The sequence below is a fragment of the Schistocerca gregaria genome, chromosome 2 (genome assembly GCF_023897955.1).
Source record: "Schistocerca gregaria isolate iqSchGreg1 chromosome 2, iqSchGreg1.2, whole genome shotgun sequence".
Lineage (NCBI taxonomy): Eukaryota > Metazoa > Arthropoda > Insecta > Orthoptera > Acrididae > Schistocerca > Schistocerca gregaria.
In genome coordinates, this window is record NC_064921.1 from 626,836,174 (window position 1) to 626,858,376 (window position 22,203).

At 47.5% G+C, this 22,203-nt stretch overlaps 1 protein-coding gene across 1 annotated transcript in view; it reads right to left on the minus strand.

The window, feature by feature from the left end:
- Window positions 1-22,203, minus strand: part of LOC126334637 (calpain-9-like) — a 977,125-nt gene that overhangs the window by 127,939 nt on the left and 826,983 nt on the right. The window contains exon 4 of the mRNA XM_049997074.1: window positions 17,938-18,137. Within this exon, the coding sequence (XP_049853031.1) occupies window positions 17,938-18,137 (200 nt within the window). The remainder of the gene's footprint in view (window positions 1-17,937; window positions 18,138-22,203) is intronic.

Here is a 22,203-nt window from a genome sequence, read left to right on the forward strand (position 1 = left end):
ATGTCATACCATGACATTAACACTACTATCAACGCAAATCCTGTAGCGCAAAGTCCGAACATCTTTCCTATGAAGTTGGGTAACCATGCGGACGATAACCGCAATGTACGTAAGTGAAAAAACGGTTAGAAAGGTTTCGAAATTATATCTCGATAAGTCCTCTCATTATGAAACATTGGATGAATGTAGTCCTGGTAATTCTCGCGCATTTTTAAGCAAATTCAAGTTTTTCACGCATTTCAATGTTTATGACGTGATGTCTCTTGAATTGCGTGTCATGCAATGATATAATGTTGCGAGTGCATTCAGTGATGTACGTGGATATTGTGTGTTTCCCTTGTTGCGAACAAAGTTTTAGCAGAGCTATATACACTGAAGCGCTAAAGAAACTGGTATAGACATGCGTATTCAAATACAGAGACATTTAAACAGGCAGAATACGGCGCTGCGGTCGCCAACGCCAATACAAGACAAGTGTCTGGTGCAGTTGTTAGATCGGTGGTTACTGCTGATACAATGACAGGTTTTGAAACGTTAAGTGAGTTTGAACGTGATGTTTTAGTCAGCACACGAGTGATGGAATTCAGCATCTCCGAAGTAGCGATTAAGCGGGGATTTTCCCGTAGGACCATTTCACCAGTGTACCGTGAATGTCAGGAATCCGGTAAAACATCAATTCTCCGACATCGCTGCGGCCGGAAAAAGATCCTGCAAGAACGGGACCAACGACGACTGAAGAGAATTGTTCAACGTGAGAGAAGCGCAACTCTTCGCGAATTGCTTCAGATTTCAATGCTAGGCCATCAACAATTGTCAGGAGGCGAAACATTCAACGAAACATCATCAATATGGGTTTTCGGAGCCGAAGGTCCTCTCGTGTACCCTTGGTAACTGCATGACACAAAGCTTTACGCCTCGTCTTGGCCCTTCAACACCAACATTGGACTGTTGATCACGGCAAACATGTTGCCAGGTCGGACGAGTCTCGTTTCAAATTGTACCGAGCGGATGGACGTGTACGGGCATGGAGACAACCTCACGAATCCATGGACCCTGCATGCCAGCAGTGGACTGTTCAAGCTGGTAGAGGCTCTGTAATGCTGCAGTCTGTGTGTTATTGGACGGATTTATGGACAGCCCTGCAGAATTCATGGTGCCAGTTCCCTCCAGCACTACTCCAGACATTGGTCGAGTCCATGCCACACCGTGTCCAGTCCCACAACTGATGCGCTACTCCATAGGCACGCCATTTCATTGGAAGTCGCTTGTGAGAAACGGTGCAGAAAGTCTTCTGGAAACCTGAAAATATGGAATCAATTTGAGATCCCCTGCCGACATCATTCTTTACTTAATGTGAATAAGAACCATCTGTGTTTCACGAGATCGATATTTAATGAATCCGTATTGGCTATTTGTCAATAAATCGTTTTCTTCGAGGTAATTCGAACAGAGTATGCATTGCAAAATTCTGCTAAAAATCCGACGTCCGTGATGTGGGATTGCAATTCAACGGATTACTCCTATTTCGTTTGTTGAGTATTAGTGTGACCTAACCATTTGTCCAGTTTTCTAACGCAGATCTTTCTTCGAGCGAGCGGTTGTATATTACTGCTAAATATGAAGCTATTACATGAACATGCTCTGAAAGGAAACTAAGTAGTAAAGAAGCTGGAGGCGGGCCGTAGTGGCCTTGCGGTTCTAGGCGCTAGAGTCTGGAACCGCGTGAACGCTACGGTCGCAGGTTCGAATCCTGCCTCGGGCATGGATGTGTGTGGTGTCCTTAGGTTAGTTAGGTTTAAGTAGTTCTAAGTTCTAGGGGACTGATGACCTCAGAAGTTAAGTTCAAATTCAAATGGCTGTGACCACTATGGGACTCTACATCTTAGGTCATAAGTCCCCTAGATCTTAAAACTACGTCAACCTTACTAACCTAAGGACATCACACACACCCATGCCCGAGGCAGGATTCGAACCTGCGACCGTAGCAGCCCCGCGGTTCCGGACTGCAGCGCGAGAACCGCACAGCCACCGCGGCCGGCTCAGAAGTTAAGTCCTATAGTGCTCAGAGCGATTTGAAGCATTATTTTGAAAGAAGATGGAACGGAAGACTAGCCTTTATTGAGCGAAATGAGCTGTTTCACTACACCGAGGTAAGTTATTCGCGTTGGCAGTTGCTCCAGCTTCGAATTACGGACCATTTGATTCGTCTTCTTTGGTCAGCGAATTTCGAAAACCATGTTTAGTAACTCTGCATTAATGGCACTGTCAGCATAACATTACCATTGGTATCGTGCACGGTGTATTTTACATATGAGCAGAATATCTTTGGGTATTCTTTCAGTTTCGTTGTGGAAACTATGAAAAGCATCTCGCATTACGTCTGCGCTATGTTTCGAGCATCAGTGAAAACATCTTCAATCGTGGGAGATTTGCTTTTTCTGAAATTTGGTGTGCTAATTTCGTTGCTTCCACAACTGCTTTTTAACTCATTTTGTGAACCATAGGGGATGAGTACCATATCTTATTAATTTACCAGGAATGTATATCTCATAATAGCCGTAGCAACCATTTCTTTGAATCTGAGGCACTTGTGGTCTACGCTTACATAGTTTGGAAGGAGTGGAGACCCTCCCTTAGAAAGGCCTCTAGCGAACTGTTACCCATGTAGAGTGTAGGGTGTAGAGGTGAGGGGGCGCGTGCCAGACGCCGGCCCGTCCCGCGCCGGAGCGTTCAGACGCAGGCAGGCTGTGAGGCGCGCGCTGCCTGCCCGTAAATAATTCATAAGCGGCGGCGGCGGCGGCGGCGGCACGGTGGCAGCCGGGCAGGGCTCACACAGGCGCCGCGCCACGCCCCGCACACACCCAGCTGCCTGCCTCCACACACTCAGCGCTCACCAGCCCGTAGCCACAGCACCGCCAGGATGATGCTATTCCCAGTGCATCCGCACGTACATTATACGGTGCGTGGCGGAGGGTACCATGTAACATTACTAGTCATTACCTACCCTGTTCCACCGGCAAAAACAGGGAAAAGCAATTGTCTTTATGTCTTCGTATTAGCTGCAATTTTTCGTATCTTATCTTCATGGCCCTTATGCAAAATGTATGTTATCACATTGAAATCGTTCTGCAGTCAGCTTAGAGTACCGGTTCTCTAAGTTTTCTCAGTAGTTTCCCTCAAAAATAACTTCGCCTTCCCTCGAGGGATTCCTGTATGAGTTCGTGAAGTATTTCTGTAAGAACTGCGTTTTCTTCGAACCCGTCGGTAACAAATGTAGCAGCAAGCCTCAGAATTACTTCACTGCCCCCCTTCATTCGACCTGCCGTGGATTCCAAACATTCAAGAATAGGTCTCACTAGCGTCCTACATGAAGAGCCAAAGGAACTGTTATACCTGCCTAATATCTTGTAGGACTATGACTAATGTCTGAAGTAGTGTTGGAGGGAGCTGAAAATGAATCCAGCAGGGATGCCCACAAATCCGTAAGAGTGCGAGGCGGTGCAGATCTCTTCTGAACAGCACGTTGCAAGGCATCCCAGATATCGTCAAAAATGGCTCCGAGCACTATGGGACTTAACTTCTGAGTTCATCAGTCCCCTAGAACTTAGAACTACTTAAACCTAACTAACCTAAAGACATCACACACATCCATGTCCGAGGCAGGCTTCTAACCTGCGATCGTAGTGGTTGCTCGGTTCTAGACTGAAGCGTCTAGAACAGCTCGGCCACAACGGCCGGCCCCAGATGTCCTCAATAACGTTCATGTCTGGGCAGTTTGTTGACCAGCGGAAGTGTTTCACCCCAGAAGAGAGTTCCTAGAGCCACTCTGTAGCAATTATGGACGCGTAAGCGTGTCTCATTGTCCTGCAGGAATTGCCCAAGTCCATCGGAATGCACAGTGGACATGAATGTGTGCAGGTGAACAAACAGGATGCTTACTTAGCTGTCACTTGTCAGAATCGTATCTACACCTATCATGGGTCTCATATCACTTCAACTGTAGACTACCCACACCATTATAGAACCTCCACCAGCTTGAACAGTCCCCTACTAACATGCAGGGTCCATGGATTCATGAGGCTGTCTCCATATCCGTACACGTCCACCCGCTCGGTACAATTTGAAACGAGACTCGTCCCACCAGGCAACATGTTTCCAGTCATCAAAGATCCAATATCTGTTTTGACGGGCCTATGCGAGGCATAAAGCTTTGCGTGGTGCAGTCATCAAGGCTATACAAGTGGGCCTTCGGCTCCAAAAGCCCATACCGATGATTCGTTGAATGGTTCACACACTGACAGTCAATGATGGCCCAGCTTTGGAATCTGCAGCAAATTGCGGAAGGGCTGCAGTTCTATCACGTTGAACGACTCTCTTCAGTCTTCGTTGGTACCTTTGTTGCAGGATCTTTTCCGGCCGCAGCGGTGTCGGAGATTTCATGTTTTACCGGATTCCTGATAGTCACGATACATTCGTGAAATGGTGGTACGGGAAAATCCCCACTTCATCGCTATCTCGGAGAGACTGTGTCCCATCGCTCGTGCGCTGGCTGTAACACTACGTTCAAACTCACTTAAATCTTGATTACCTGCCATTGTAGCAGCAGTAACCGATCTAACAACTTCGTCAGACACTTGTTGTTTGATATAGGCGTTGCCGACCGCAGTGTCGTATATTGCCTGTTTACATATCCCTGTATTTCAATACTCATGCCTATACGTGTTTCTTTGGCACTTCAGTGTGTATTAGAGGCAGCAGAATCGCTCTGCAGTCAGGTTCAAATGCCGGTTCCCTGAGTTTTCTCAGTTGTGTCCCACAAAAGTAACTTTGCCTTCCATAGAGGGATTCCTGATTGAGCTCCCGAAGCATCTCTGTAACACTTGTTTTTTGTTCGAACCTGTCGTTAACAGATCTAGCAGCCGCCTCGGAATTGCTTCCATGTCACCCTTCAATCCGACCTGGTATGGATCCCAAACACTCGAGCAGTATAGGTCTCACTAGCGTCGTACATGCAGCCTACTGCAGAGATAACCACACTTTCCTAAAAAATTTTCCAGTGAATCAATACTGACCATTCGCCTTCCCTACCACAATCCTAATGCGCTCATTCCATTTCATAACGCTGTAAAGCATTCTTCACGGTGCCCCACTGCAGAGCGTCAAGGAAGGCACGAGCATATGGAACACTACGGGTTTGTTTTGCCCACTCATGTGTGTTAAATTACATTTTTGTACTTCTGAAGATAGATTCCATTTATCACGCCAACTATCCACCAACTTGTATCCAGATACAGTCATTTATATTTCACACCCACCTTACCCGTCCGCCAGATCACTTATTTGTACAGAAAGTAACAGCAATCCTATCAAACTTTCATGAAGCACTGCTGACGAGACCCTTGTCGCCGATTAACACGCTCCGTCGATGACAACATAGTGGGTTCAAAATGGTTCAAAAGGGCTCCAAGTACTATGGGAGATATCATCTGAGGTCATCAGTCCCCTAGAACTTAGAACTACTTAAACCTAACTAACCTAAGGACATCACACACACCCATGCCCGAGGCAGGACCGAATCTGCGACCGTAGCAGCAGCGCGGATCCGGACTGAAGCGACTAGAACCGCTCGGCCACAACGACCGGCTTCTCTTATGTCTTCATCATACCTCCTCCGTGTTACCACAGATAACGTGTTACTGATCTCATTTGTACTAAGATTGCAGTACACATGATGTGCCTATTTGCTTCCACCGCCCTTAGTGGAATGCGTAAGTTCTAATTATTGTCACCAATCTGCAGTCTTCTACAGTTGTCCCCTGCGCAGAAAATAGCGCGTAGGTCGTGAATCCGCTATCTGGAGGCTGTAAGAAGATCTTAGCAAGGAACTGTTATTTCAGAAATAATGAAATTTCCAATCAGTTTGTTTATATGGCATGTCACACGCTTTTTATTAGCAGAAGACGAGAAATTGCACAATTAAATTCCACTTTAGAGTCACAAATCATTTCTATTATTCAACAAATTAATGATCTGCGTATTTCCATAATTACAGCTGTCACGTTTACAAACTAGATATTGCAAATTAAGTGTTAACTGATACCGCAGCTCCGGCCGGAGTGGCCGAGCGGTCCTAGGCTCTACAGTCTGGAATCGCGCGACCGCTACGGTCGCAGGTTCGAATCCTGCCTCGGGCATGGATGTGTGTGATGTCCTTAGGCTAGTTAGGTTTAAGTAGTTCTGAGTTCTAGGGGACTGACGACCTCAGAAGTTAAGTCCCATAGTGGTCACAGCCATTTTCTTGACACCGCGGCAGACAACACATCTGTCCTGCGATACTGTCGAACCAGCTATATTTTTGCGAACCACGGATTCCTAATGAAATCTTAACCGACACTGACCGTGGCAGACAAGTCTGTCCTGCGAGACAGCCGAACCAGCTATGGTCTTACAGACGAGCAACTTCGCCCGCCATCCAGTTTAGGTGCGACCGTCTACCATTCGTTCATGAGTTGTTTATTATTCTGCGGGTTATCAAAACTTGTGAAATAGTGGAATTACAGCTCTCTATTGAGAAAGGCTTTAATCTGAAATGCAAGTAAATATGCTGTTTAGTTTCTCTAACATTAATAACAAAAGATTGTCGTTTTGGCGCGGAGCAACCGAACGCAGTAGCCAATCGCGGAAAAGGACCACAATTTAGGAGGGCTTTCTCACGATACCCGTACCAAACAAATCATCTGTGATCGATACCTCACACCACATTACGTCATCTTGCCACAACTGCCTTGTCAACTACTCTCAGAAGACCTTCTTGTATCTGAATATGATGGCTGCCAAGCCAGAAATAGTACACTCTCACTGGCCGCGTTATACATGACAAAAATGCAATATTCCAGGTCGGAGTCACGGTTCGCCACACAGCTTAAATTCGCCAGGTAGTTTAAAATATAAGCACGATAACTTGTTTACATATCAACCTAAAAAACTCAGCCATGAGTGTAGACATATATATATATATATATATATATATATATATATATATATATATATATATATATATATATATATATGTATAAATTCCGTAGGTCTTTCGCTAATATTAACAGTAATATAGTGTTCTATACTATTAAGACAGATGGATGTCGAACAAGAATCTGGATATGATTCATATTAAAAAGAAGAGTTATTATAAGTTCTGATGAAAGAGAGAAGTTGGTTTCACTCTTGTAAGTATCTTTAAGTCACTCTACACTGCCTCAGAACAGGGAACGAACTTGACTGTTGTTAATACACTATAGCTTCGGATGTTGCTTAGGAGACCATATTTCGACCACATCTTATTTGTAGTAAACATCAGTGACGTATCGATAACTGTACCAGAGAGCACTAAAGCTTCGCCACTGATAGACCTTTTACAGATCAGGGTCAGGACCTGAATAATATAGCTCAGAGTCAAGTAAAAGAGAACAGAGCCAGACTCCGATGAAAACTGCCATAAAATATAATGCATTTACTTTCTCAAACACAACACTGGCTTTTTCGATTCTTTCAATAGCTATCCTCCACCGTACTGTGGTCGCTCCTTTGTTATTTTCTACGTAATAGTATTGAGGGTCTCCTGGTGTTTTCGTACTGCCTAACATGTTATTTGGCACATCAGCAGCTTGTATTTGGATTCACTGATCTCTTCCTACAGACAGACTTTGGAAAGAGCCCAACCGACGGAACAGCGCTTAGGAATGCGGTGTGGGAGGAGAACGGTCGTTATCTGAAGCCACATCGACATCACAGCCCGGTGAGCGCTAGCTGGGTTATTTAACGAGAAAAGGATGAACAGCAATGGCTATGTTTTGGGACACCACAAAGTTCCAGGCGCAACATCGAAGCTAAGTAACGGTGGGCGTGGCCAGTAGGTGAATGGGAAACCGACTGGGTGCACCACCACATGCTGTTGGCTGCTGGAGAAGGGATGACGGCAGGAAGTTGCCGATCAGCAAACTTTGCACCAATGTCCAGGATTAAATTCCAAATCTCCCCGCAGTGTTGCATCATGTGAGGGCGTGCGGCGCTACTGATGGTGATCCGTCCGTCTGGGGATCTTCAGCTCGGCCGCCTCTTTGGTGCCACTCGAAAGGAGCGTTACGAATAGCGCGTTTGTGGCTACGAAAGCAGAGCTGCCCAACGTAATTAACTTCGCTGAAACGTTATACGGCAAAAATCGTGGTTGTGTTATGTCTAGACTGAGAGATGACGGGCAACCCAATCTGCAACAGATTAAAACCTCAGATCAAAGAATTTAGGATGGAGTCTGCAGTCATCTCTTCGTTGGCAGAGAACACCAAAAATAATTAATGTAGAGTAACGAAATTTCGGGAATACATTTGTCTGGGTAACGTATTTAAGTAATTAACATTGCAAGATCACAGCTTAACATAAGTACGACATAAGCTACTGCAAATGTGAAATACTGGTACGGTTATAACCGGTGTGTCCGCCAGAATGTAGAATGCAAGCTTGTAAACGTGCATGTATTGTGTTGTAGAGGTGCCGGATGTCAGTTTTTGGGATGGAGTTCCATGCCTGTTGCACTTGGTCGATCAATACAGAGACGGTTAATGCTGTTTGTAGATGACGCTTCAGTTGTCTACCGATTATGTCCCATAGGTGCTCCATTGGAGACAGATCTGGTGATCGAGCAGGCCAAGGCAACATGCGGACAATCTGTAGAGCATGTTGGGCTACAGTCATCCTATTGGAAAACACCCCCTGGACTGCTATTCGTGAATGGTAGCGCAACAGGTCGAATCAGCAGACTGACGTACAAATTTGCAATCAGCATGCTTGGGGTAACCATGAGAGTACCCCCTACTGTTACGCGAAATCGCAACCCATGGTACAACTCCAGGTGCAGGTCCAATGTGTTTAGGCCGCTGGCAGATTAGCTGTAGGCTATCGCCTGCCCTCATTGTAACCAACACACGGCCGTCACTCCTCCGAGACAGAACCAGCTTTCACAGCAGACCTGCCCTACAATGAGTTCTCGCTTGACACCACCTGAAGTCCCCAACGGCGGTGATTCGGGGGCAGTGTAATGCAGTTACATGGCACCTGGCTCGGAGCTGTCTCTGAAATAATCAATTTCTAACCGTTGCGTCACTGTGGTACCAACTGCTGCTCGAATTTCTGCTGCACATGAAATACGTTGGGTGCCACAGACATGCTCCGAACACGATAGTCTTTCCTCAGTAGCCTCGTCTTCTTGCGACGGTACATTCACGTGACCACCGCTGCCAGCAATCATGTACAGAGGCTATATTCCTCCCAAGTCTTTCTGCAGTATCGTGGAAGTAATTCCAGTTTCTCGTAGCCCTGTTACACGACCTCTTTCAACAGCGAGAGGTGTTGATAATGACGTCTTCGTGACCGTAAAGGCACTCTTGACTAACATCAGCTCACGACGTTCAATCTCAAAGCTAACTAACAATCACGATCGTCACAGCGTGCATTTAGAGCAAACCTGATTTGCATCCTCATAGTAGAGCTACTAGCGCCACACTTACGCGACTGACGCGAAATATGAATAGACTTCGTCTTACATATACAGGGTGTTACAAAAAGGTACGGCCAAACTTTCAGAAAACATTCCTCACACACAAATAAAGGAAAGATGTTATGTGGACATGTGTCTGGAAACGCTTAATTTCCATGCTGGAGCTCATTTTAGTTTCGTCAGTATGTACTGTACTTTTTTCATTCACAGCCAGTTGGCACAATTGAAGGAAGGTAATGTTGACTTCAGTGCTTGTGTTGACATGCGACTCATTGCTCTACAGTACGTTTGGGCAGGCATTGTTGGCGATGTCTTGATTGGGCCCCATGTTCTTCCACCTACGCTCAATGGAGCTCGTTATCATGATTTCATACGGGATACTCTACCTGTGCTGCTAGAACATGTGCTTTTACAAGTACGTCGCAACATGTGGTTCATGCACGATGGAGCTCCTGCACATTTCAGTCGAAGTGTTCGTACGGTTCTCAACAACAGATTCGGTGACCGATGGTTTGGTAAAGGCGGATCAATTCGATGGCCTCCACGCTCTCCTGACCTCAACCGCCTTGACTTTCATTTATGGGGGCATTTGAAAACTCTTGTCTACGCAACCCCGGTACCAAACGTAGAGATTCTTCGCGCTCGTATTGTGGACGGCTGTGATACAATACGCCATTCTCCAGGGCTGCATCAGCGCATCAGGGATTCCATGCGACGGAGGGTGGATGCATTTATCCTCGCTAACGGAGGACATTTTGAACATTTCCTGTAACAAAGTGTTTGAAGTCACGCTGGTACGTTCTGTTGCTGTGTGTTTCCATTCCATGATTAATGTGATTTGAAGACAAGTAATAAAATGAGCTCTACCATGGAAAGTAAGCGTTTCCGGACACATGTATACATAACATATTTTCTTTCTTTGAGTGTGAGGGATGTTTCCTCAAGGTTTGGCCGTACCTTTTTGTAACACCCTGTATAGAGACATGCACGCCAACTTCAGTTTAAGCCTCGCAACTCCTTTTTTGGTGATACGATTTTTTTCCGTTAGTGTATCAGATCATCGAACTGCTGTCGGGCTTGACCAGCACATGGATGGGTCGCCGGGGTGCACCCAGCCCTTATCGTGCCATTTCAAGATCTGCTTGGCTAAGAAGTAGTGGCACCGGTCCCGAAAACTGAAAGCGGGCAGGAGCGCTGTGTGCTGACTACTTGCCACTCCGTATCCCCAGGCGGGGGTGCCTAAGGAGTGAGGATGACATGTGGCCTGTTCGGACGGTGTTAGTTTGTTTTCTGGTGTATATTGAGCCGAAGTGTGTACGTGGCAAAAACTAGAAACTGCTGGACCCTCTTGCAAGAGCAGAGAAGATAATTGACGTGCTATTATCTACTACAAGGTTGCTTCTAATGAACAGCAGTGTGTGTGTGTCGAGTGTAACGACTTAGTGTAGTTTCCCTAACCGCAGTCTTCACAAGGGCCGAATAATTTCGTGCTTGGTCTCTCCATTACTTACATCCGTTTCCACGTGGATCGTTTGGGCCGTCGCAGTGCTGCTCTTCCTCCGGTACCGGCAGACAACCGTGAGCGGTAGGCGTGCCCTGATCGCGGGGCTTTAACGAGCCAGAGATGCGGGCCGTTACGTGTCACGGCGCTTACAGCTCAGTGCGCATGCGCAGGGCGGGTCGCGTGATTTAAAGCGATCCACCGCGTCTGTACCCCGACATTAACACTCCTATCTCGCCGCTTATCTAGGAAGACCCGCCAGCCTTCTGCTTTACGGCGACGGCCACCGAGTAGGTGAAGGGCGTAAACAGAAAATTAAGATTTCCCGCTCTCAGCCCGTGTTTAAAGTGTCCACAACAAAACAACATATCTCAACTCCCAGCTGCACTGTAAATTTCTCAGTTACACACATTCGTTATGTAGGAATCCTCCGCAGACAACTTTCTCTATCTCTTTGTATTTGTCTCCCACTTCCTGATATTTTTACGAGATCTGAGGCTAGTGTAATTACATAACAGCCGATATGTGAACAAAAGGTAAAGCATTTTAAAAGGCTTACTCTGTACAGTTATTACCCTGTGAACTCTCGCCTACAGTCCATTTTCCGCACCGAGCGAGGTGGCGCTGTGGTTAGCACAATGGACTCGCATTCGGGAGGACGACGGTTCATACCCGCGTCCGGCCATCCAGAGCTATGTTTCCCGTCTTTTACCTAAATCGCGGGGGACTGATGACCTTAGCTGTTTAGTCCCCCTTAAACATCCCAACAACCACCACCACCTAAATCGCGAAAGGCAATTGCCGGGATAGCTCCTTTGAAAGAGTACGATCGATTTCGTTCCCTATCTGTGACACATTCCGAGCTTGTGCTCCATCTCTAATGACTTTGATGACGACGGGACGTTAAACCCAATATTCCTTCCTTATTTACCCCCATTTTCTGTTTCTCTTTATTCCTCCCTCCTCCCCACACACACCCCACTCTTCTGGAACTGTCTCCTCCACTCTTTTCCTAGCACTGTTCTGTCACTGTCAATTATGTTCCAGTGGAACTGTGTACCTCTTTTCCTCTCGAAACTTCCATCGTCTCCTCCACTCTTTCTATAAAGCAGTCACTGTTTGCTATCTTCCAGTATCAATTACTTCTCCAGAACAGAAGAAAACGCTAATATTTTCGCATCCAGAAATTTTTGGGAAAATTATTACTGAGGAAGGTAGAACTACGCAGTTGGTGTCCCCATTCCCTTTTCACTGAGAGTCTTCTAAATAACAGGAACATATTCGCATTTTTCCAACATGAGTGTTTTTCCGCTGGTCCCTCCTTTTCCCTGCTGCAGCACACAAAGAGAATCCGAGATAATTCTGGTCCTTTGTAAAGTCGCTAAGCGGGTCTACGGATTCCATCCAGTCACTCGTTGACCAGTCTGGCGTGGCAGTAGAAGACAGCAAAACCAAAGCTGAAGTTTTAAATTTCACATTTAAGAAATCGTTCACGCAGGATATTTGTACAAATATATGCATTGCTAATCAAAAAACATTTTAGTTCCAACATGAATCCGCATTTATATTTTTTTATACAACTGAAACACCCGCCCCTGTCTTTTTGCGAGTGACAAAGTCACAGCTATCGAGACCATTGCATTCTGTCGCTGTCGCACTGAGTCAGTGGGAATCCTGCCTGAAGACCTGGAACCCGTCGAGAGTAACAACCATCTCCGAGATCGCCGAGCACGCCACATCAAGCTGCGGCCGATCACAAACTTCAGAACAATGGACCTTGGCTTTGCTCCACAACGTTTGTTTCCGAAGCAGAATGTCAAAGTGACTTGTAATAAGCTATTCAGTACATTCATTTCATCATCTAGCGGTTCAAATCCCCGTAGAGCGCCTTAGAAATTTGTGACAAGGGAAACTCCCTCCCGCCCCTCACATTTAGTGTTAATATGGCTCAGTGGATAGTAGCCTGTCAAAAACTGAACACAGATCAAGCATGGAACCAGGAAGAAGGTGTAAACCAGGAAGAAGGTGTACTGAACTGTAAAAAAAAGCAAAATTAAACAGTGATCGGTTGAAGGACAACAAGTGCAATATAGAGCATCTGGGAACACCAATGGTGTTGTGGTTAAGTGTCACGGTATTTGACTGCCACGCTGGCGAGCTGTGTTCGAACCCCACTCGCGCAATTTTTTCTATTTTTTTCCCGCTGTTCACCATATTCAAATTTGTGTCTTTGTCGTAATGCAACGTCCGTTTGTAGCAGCGAGGAGTAAGTAAGGGACCTTTAATGACAGTTGATTCTGTACAACTAATGTACTAGCAGCCGAAAGGAAGCAGCTTTCGAATGGGAACCACAAACATTTAATGACAAGGCGACAATTTAACCAAATCTTTCACCGGAAAATCCGTCTGGTATGTCATACATGGCATTAGCGACAGTACGTGTGTCATATGAGAGGAATCTCTTACCGATGCACCTAATTTGTACACCTGGTAAGTGAGTGAGACGTGCCTCCTTGCCCGATTTAGGTGTTCGTATGAATGTGAATGTGATCACTCTCAAGGAAATGATGAAAACATACTAGTTTTTCACATAAGCTGCAACAAATGAACGTAACAGTTTCACAATCACACAGTTTCTGTTGTGCAAAAATAATAAAAATAAAGGGCACGAGAAGATCTGAACACGGTAACCGCTTAATCACGACGCTCTTACTGTTTCCGGCTGCTCTATATCCTCTTGTTGTATTTCGACCCTACACTCGTTCTATTTTGCTCTTCTTCCTCCAAAACTTCCCTGGCTTTCTCACTAAATTCAGCTTTCCTGTGTATTCCCGTTGTCCAGATATATTACTGTTCTGGTTTTATATTCGACTGTGCTTCTTGTCATTGTATTTTACTTATTAATGCTTTTATTTCGCCTGACAAGAGCAACGTCTTAGGAACCGTCCTACAACTAGCCAGACTTTCTCAGTGTGATAACATTGCTATTTGGATAGTAACTAATGAATATGTGGCATTGAATAAATGCCAGTCTTATTAAAATTTAATAAATTCCTCATTACAGTCTTGTCGGTTATGATTATTGACATCTAACAGAAACCTACGACAACAGTACCGAAGGAATGGCTCTGAGCACTATGGGAGTCAACTGCAGTGGTCATTAGTCCCCTAGAACTACTTAAACCTAACCAACCTAAGGACATCACACACATCCATGCCCGAGGCAGGATTCGAACCTGCGACCGTAGCAGTCGCACGGTTCCGGACTGCGCGCCTAGAACCGCGAGACCACCGCGGCCGGCACCGAAGGAATCAATGCGCAGATAAGCGAGAAAGAATGCGGCAAGTTTAACGGATGAAATGAAAGGAAGAAATAAATAAAACGTGATGAGAAGGGCGCGGAAAGTTTGCACAGCGACAGAAATACTGGTTCCCTGTTGAAAAGTAAGAAAATAGCTGCGAGAGGGGAGCTAGCTGGATGATAGAAGCTAAACTTGGTGTGGGAAACTTAAAGTAGGTTTCGCGTGTTGTGTCATTGCGAAATAACAGAGCTCGATCAAACTTAGACCGTACACAGAAAGGACTGCTACAGTATAGCACATTACGTAACTGAAAGAAATATACAATGAAAAAAAAAAGATTCAAATGGCTCTGAGCACTATGGGACTCAATTGCTGTGGTCATTAGTCCCCTAGAACTTAGAACTACTTAAACCTAACTAACCTAAGAACATTACACACATCCATGCCCGAGGCAGGATTCGAACCTGCGACCGTAGCGGTCTCGCTGCTCCACACTGTAGCGCCTAGAATCGCACGGCCGCTCCGGCCGGCGATATACAATGAGATGACCCTGTTGTTCGAAGACACTAATTACGCTCTGTACATTACAGACCGCTCGATTCCGTTCTTAATAGCGTACATGACACCATGCATGGCAGTGCGTTTTATGCAACGGGCAGTCATGCTGGTCACAAGATTCGAAAGGAATTCTTGTGATACGGTGTTCCACTCCTCCACCAACGCGGTTGACAACTGATGATTGTTTGCTGGGGCATGTGTCTGCACGACGCAACCCACATATATTCAGTCGATGGTGCTCAAGCCGTGTGAACGTAGAGGCCAAATTTCTTCTCGATCCTACAGCCCCCTATCAGCGCTAATGGATACAGCCATGCGTTGACTTCCATAAACTGATGTCAGGGCAGAAGCCACTCCTCGAAACACGCTCTCGGCAAAGGAGTACAGCGTCAGAATAACATCGACCGGGTCAGATATTGTACCGTGTTCAAAGATCTGGAGCTAAGTGCGCTCATCCAACATTTTATGCCTGCCCACTCTCTAACACTTCTACCACCAAAACGATCATGCTCAACAGTGCTGGACGTACCCTAATATGGCGAGAAGTGGCAACACATAAAGCACCCAGCAATATCGCACCGAGCGAGGTGGCGCAGTGGTTAGACACTGGACTCGCATTCGGGAGGACGGCGATTGAATCCCGCGTCCGGCCGTCCTGATTTAGGTTTTCCGTGATTTCCCTAAATCGGTCCAGGCAAATGCCGGCATGGTTACTTTCAAAGAGCACGGCCGACTTTCTTTCCCGTCCTACCCTAATCCGATGAGACTGATGACCTCGCTGTCTCGTCTCCTTCCCCAAACAACGCAACCCAACCCAACCCAGGAATATCGGCGAACATGATCGACTTGTTGGTAGAGGTGTTTTGGTTACCAGTCAGCGACAGTCGGACACTGTACTTGTTCCCCAAGTGCACTTTCTCAGGGATGCTTTCGAACTTCGTCTCATTTTTGTGGAACACATCGAATCGAACTGCGCGTGTGGAGGAGTTCTTGGAACGAGACGGTGTCCATGTACCATTTGTCAACCGTGCTGGAAGAGGAATAGAACGGCCTATCCCAAGAACTCCACGTCAACCTTGCGACGAGCGTGGGAGCTCAACACAGAGCGTGCGCTGCCATCCGTGCTGATCACACATCTCATTAAGAAGCATGTGCCGCAGTTTTAATGCACAGAGGATCACCTTGAAGTGCGGTGACTTCGTTGTGATTAATGTCTTTGAATAAAAGTGTCATTTCTCTTCGTCTCATTGCGTATTTCTTTCAGTTACCTTTTCTACTGTAGCACTCCTTTCTACGTACGGTCCTAGTTTGATCGTGATATGTTATTTCCGAGTCACACATAACGAAAGCTTCTTTCGTCCTTAAGCATACAGCAGTGTACATCACTGGAGTAAATACACTACTGGCCATTAAAATTGTTACACCACGAAGATGACGTGCTACAGACGCGAAATTTAAATCACAGGTAAAAGATGCTGCGATTTGCAAATGATTAGCTTTTCACAGCATTCACAGAAGGTTGTCGCCGGTGACGACACCTTCAACGTGCTGACACGAGGAAAGTTTCCAAACGATTTCTCATACACAAACAGCAGTTGACCGGCGTTGCCCGATGAAACGTTGTTGTGATGTCTCGTGTAAGGAGAAGTGCGTACCATCATGTTTCCGAGTTTGATAAAGGTCGGATTGTAGCCCATCGCGATTGCAGTTTATCGTATCGCGACATTGCTGGTCACGTTGGTCGAGATCCAATGACTGTTAGCAGAATATAGAATCGGTGGGTTCAGGAGGGTAATACGGAACGCCGTGCTGGATCCCAACGGCCTCGGGCCTCATATCACTAGCAGTCGACATGACGGGCATGGCTGTAGCGGATCATGCAGCCACGTCTCGATCCCTGAGTCAACAGAGGGGGACGTTTGTAAGACAACAACCATCTGCACGAACAGTTGGACGACGTTTGCAGCAGCATGGACTATCAGCTCGGAGACCATGGCTGCGGTTATCCTTGACGCTGCATCACAGACAGGAGCGCCTGCGGTGGTGTACTCAACGACGAACCTGGTTGCACGAATGGCAAAACGTCATTTTTCGGATGAATCCAGGTTCTGTTTACAGCATCATGATTGTCGCGTCCGTGTTTGGCATCATCGCAGTGAATGCACATTGGAAGTGTGTATTCGTCACCCGGCGTGATGGTACGGGGTGCCATTAGTTAATCGTCTCGGTCATTTCTTGTTCACATTGACGGGACTTGGAAGAGTGGACGTTACATTTCAGACGTTTTACGACCCGTGGCTCTACCCTTCATTCGATCCCTGCATAAACCTACATTTCAGCAGGATAATGCACGACCGCATGTTCAGGTCCTGTACGGGCCTTTATGGATACAGAAAATGTTCGACTGCTGCCCTGGGCACCACATTCTCCAGATCTCTGACCAATTGAGAACGTTTGGTCAATGGTAGACTAGAAACCGGCTCGTCACAATACGGCAGTCACTACTCTTGATCAACTACGGTATCGCGTTGAAGCTGCATGGGCAGCTGTACTTGGGCACGCCATCCAAGCTCTGTTTGACTCAATGTCCAGGCGTGTCAAGGCCGTTATTACGGTCAGAGGTGGTTGTTGTGGGTACTGATTTCTCAGGATCTATGCACCCAAATCGCGTGAAAATGTAATGACATGTCAGTTCTAGTATAATATATTTGTGCAATGAATACCCTTTTATCAACGGCATTTCTTCTTGGTGTAGCAATTTTAATGGCCAGTAGTGTATTTGGCAGGATTTAAGACTACCCTAATTTTTCTGTAGTTTAAGTTGGAAATATTTTGCTAAACACTTGGACAGCATGTAGGCACGATATATCTTGCATGCTGCAACAGTCTGGCGTTGCCCACCAAGAATGTTGACTGTTTTTGGAATAGTAACAGGCTACCAGTGAGCAGTGTTGGAGGAGCTGTCTGGCGAGAATGCATGGTGTGAGAGGACATTGTAGGTGTGGAGTGAGGGGACTGGCACGCACCTGAAGAGGCCGCAGTATCCGCTGGCGGCGTCGAAGCCCTGGTCGTGGGGCGCGACGCGCTGCAGCAGGCGCGGCGTCAGCGAGAGCGCGGCCACGGCGGCCAGCAGCGGAGGGTCGCCGCGCTCTCCCGCCTCCACGCGCAGCCGCCCGCCGTCGCCCGCCTCCGCGTCGCTCACGAAGCGCGGCCGCTGGCACATCTCCTGCGAAGCACACGCGCAGTGCGCATCACGCCGCTGCCTCTCGCTCCTGCACCACCTCACCACTCATGCTGCTAATCACCCAGTCACTTTTTGGTTATGTCAATAGTTCACTATCCCTCGGATAATGCGTACGAGGGGCGTTCACTAAGTAATGCAACACATACAATGAAGACGCAAAGAAACTGCCTAATATCGTGCAGGGCGCCCAAGAGCGCGCAGAATTGCCTCAGCACGGCGTGGTATGGACTCGACTAACGTCTGAACTAGCGCTGCAGAGAATCGACACGAGCAATCCTGCAAGACAGTCGGTAAATCCTTAAGAGTACGAGGGGATGTGGATCTCTTCTGAACAGCACGCTGCAAGGCATCCCAGATATGTTTATGATTCAAATGGCTCTGCGCACTATGGGACTTAACTTCTGAGGTCATCAGTCCCTCAGAACTTAGAACTACTTAAACCTAACTAACCTAAGGACATCACGCACATTCATGCCTGAGGCAGGATTCGAACGTGCGACAGTAGCGGTCACGCGGTTCCAGACTGTAGCGCCTAGAACCGCTCGGCCACTGCGGCCGGCCTAATGTTCATGTCTGCGGAGTTTGGGGAGTTTGGTGACCAGTGGAAGTGTTTAAAGTCAGAAGAGTGTTCCTGGAGCCACTCTGTAGCAATTCTGCACGTGTGGCGGTATTGCCCACGTCCCTCGGACGTGAATGGATGCACGTCATCAGACAGGATGCTTGCGTGCGTGTCACCTGTCTGAGTCGTATCTAGACGTATCAGGGGTCCCATACCTCCAACTGCACATACACCACACCACTGCAGAGCCACCAACAACTTGAACTGTCTCCTGCCGACATGAAGGGTTCAGGGATTCACGAGATTGTCGCCATACTCACACACGTCCATTCGCTCCATAAAATTTGAAATGGGGCTTGTCCAAACAGCCAAAATGTTGAGAGATTGCCGGGCACTCTCACTTCTAATTCAGAGTTATGCTGCTTCATGTTCTTAGGGAAGATGATATTCATTGCGATTTGACTTCATACACCAAGATGAAATGGTGGTCAGTAGTTAATGCTCTTGCTTGCATGCTCTAGGGAACGAATAACGGTAAAATGTACCTGCGTTCAAACGAATAGGGTGCAGATTTAAAGGATTGCAGTAAAAGAGCACAGCGACGGTGGGCCGAGGGAAGCGCGTTTTTCCTGTAGAATCTGGGTGGAAACATTTCCGGACGGCTGGGTTCCACGGTCTCATAGCACAGACATGTTACTTAGCACTGGTCGGGAGGCATCCACGTTGACTGACTAGCGCTGAGAAGTCGCCGCTGCAATGGCCAGTTCATTGTACACCAGCAATAAAGCAGAGGATGGGTCTTTGCTACGCAGGAAGCTAACAACACAGCTGTCAGCGTTCTGTGAATTGGCGTGGTACAGGCCACTGGTGCCCAGACGTCCAGACTCTGTTACAAAACATATTTGTAAAAGCACGAGGCTTTTAGCGAGTTAATAGATGTTCTTAGGAAACTTTGAAATGGACGCAACAGGGGAGATAACAAGCTTTTTAAGGGGAGGGCGGTGGAGGGGGGGGGGGGGTTGTGGTTCCATCCTGGTCATGTTGTTAGCAGAAGACATGGCATAAATGTGTAGGAAAGAGGCCACAAATCTGAATCTTTCTTCCATCTCTCCCAATTAACTGTCAAGTCTCTGGTTGATCAAATCGGTGAATGCAGAGCAAAGGGCGCTCTCCCAGATTCGAATTCCGCACTCCACCTCGTGATTGACTTGTGCTAAAGTGGAGGAATTCTAAGATGTAAATGAGCTTTGCTCCGAGCTGAGGAGGAAAGCGGACAGAAAGAGAAGCTCTCTCTTGTACTGGTGCTTCGCTAGTAAAGAACTGCAGGTCTCTACCAAAACGGTGAGACTTGTGTCCTTTGCTAGTGTTCCACTTAGAGCCTGTGCCAGTGACCTTCTGAACCGTCAGAGGTACTGCTTCTAGCATCACATACACAAATAGTGATGGGTGGGTGTACTTATTTGTCTTGAGTCGACTGTTTAAACATTTGACATATTCCATCACGCATAGTTGTGTCATGGAGTCAAATTGGTTTGGCAGAACAGCAAACCGGTCCATCTGCACACTGGAATCCACCAGGGTTTCAGAGGCCCATAGAAAAGTACTTGCGTTCTGAATTAACCGTACACGAGACCGGGTACTTGCGTTTTTCGGGCGCGCACCATTAATCACAGATTGCGGCCGTCCACGACTTCAGTCATCGAACACATCGTGGTGTGCCACACTAACCAGCAGGAGGGTAAGTTATTTTCTGCTATGGCGTAGGGCTTCAGTATATATACCCAGCACCCTGTTCTTTCGAAACATACACTCCTGGAAATTGAAATAAGAACACCGTGAATTCATTGTCCCAGGAAGGGGAAACTTTATTGACACATTCCTGGGGTCAGATACATCACATGATCACGTTGACAGAACCACAGGCACATAGACACAGGCAACAGAGCATGCACAATGTCGGCACTAGTACAGTGTATATCCACCTTTCGCAGCAATGCAGGGTGCTATTCTCCCATGGAGACGATCGTAGAGATGCTGGATGTAGTCCTGTGGAACGGCTTGCCATGCCATTTCCACCTGGCGCCTCAGTTGGACCAGCGTTCGTGCTGGACGTGCAGACCGCGTGAGACGACGCTTCATCCAGTCCCAAACATGCTCAATGGGGGACAGATCCGGAGATCTTGCTGGCCAGGGTAGTTGACTTACACCTTCTAGAGCACGTTGGGTGGCACGGGATACATGCGGACGTGCATTGTCCTGTTGGAACAGCAAGTTCCCTTGCCGGTCTAGGAATGGTAGAACGATGGGTTCGATGACGGTTTGGATGTACCGTGCACTATTCAGTGTCTCCTCGACGATCACCAGAGGTGTACGGCCAGTGTAGGAGATCGCTCCCCACACCAAGATGCCGGGTGTTGGCCCTGTGTGCCTCTGTCGTATGCAGTCCTGATTGTGGCGCTCACCTGCACGGCGCCAAACACGCATACGACCATCATTGGCACCAAGGCAGAAGCGACTCTCATCGCTGAAGACGACACGTCTCCATTCGTCCCTCCATTCACGCCTGTCGCGACACCACTGGAGGCGGGCTGCACGATGTTGGGGCGTGAGCGGAAGACGGCCTAACGGTGTGCGGGACCGTAGCCCAGCTTCATGGAGACGGTTGCGAATGGTCCTCGCCGATACCCCAGGAGCAACAGTGTCCCTAATTTGCTGGGAAGTGGCGGTGCGGTCCCCTACGGCACTGCGTAGGATCCTACGGTCTTGGCGTGCATCCGTGCGTCGCTGCGGTCCGGTCCCAGGTCGACGGGCACGTGCACCTTCCGCCGACCACTGGCGACAACATCGATGTACTGTGGAGACCTCACGCCCCACGTGTTGAGCAATTTGGCGGTACGTCCACCCGGCCTCCCGCATGCCCACTATACGTCCTCGCTCAAAGTCCGTCAACTGCACGTACGGTTCACGTCCACGCTGTCGCGGCATGCTACCAGTGTTAAAGACTGCGATGGAGCTCCGTATGCAACGGCAAACTGGCTGACACTGACGGCGGCGGTGCGCAAATGCTGCGCAGCTAGCGCCATTCGACGGCCAACACCGCGGTTCCTGGTGTGTTCGCTGTGCCGTGCGTGTGATCATTGCTTGTACAGCCCTCTCGCAGTGTCCGGAGCAAGTATGGTGGGTCTGACACACCGGTGTCAATGTGTTCTTTTTTCCATTTCCAGCAGTGTATTTTACTGTTGCGAACCTACATAGGAAGAAATGGTCATCATAATGAAATTAAGAGAAATCAGAGCTGGTACAACAGGCTTCACGTGTCCATTTTTCCCACGCGCTGTTTTAGTGTGGTATAGTAGAGAAATAGTCTGAAGCTGATTCGAAGGATCCTTTGCCAGGTAGTTACGTGTGAAATGCAGAGTAGTTGCTTAGATGTGATAACTTGGGAACAACTTAAGCAATGGCAACATCTGCATGTGGTGTAAAGAGATG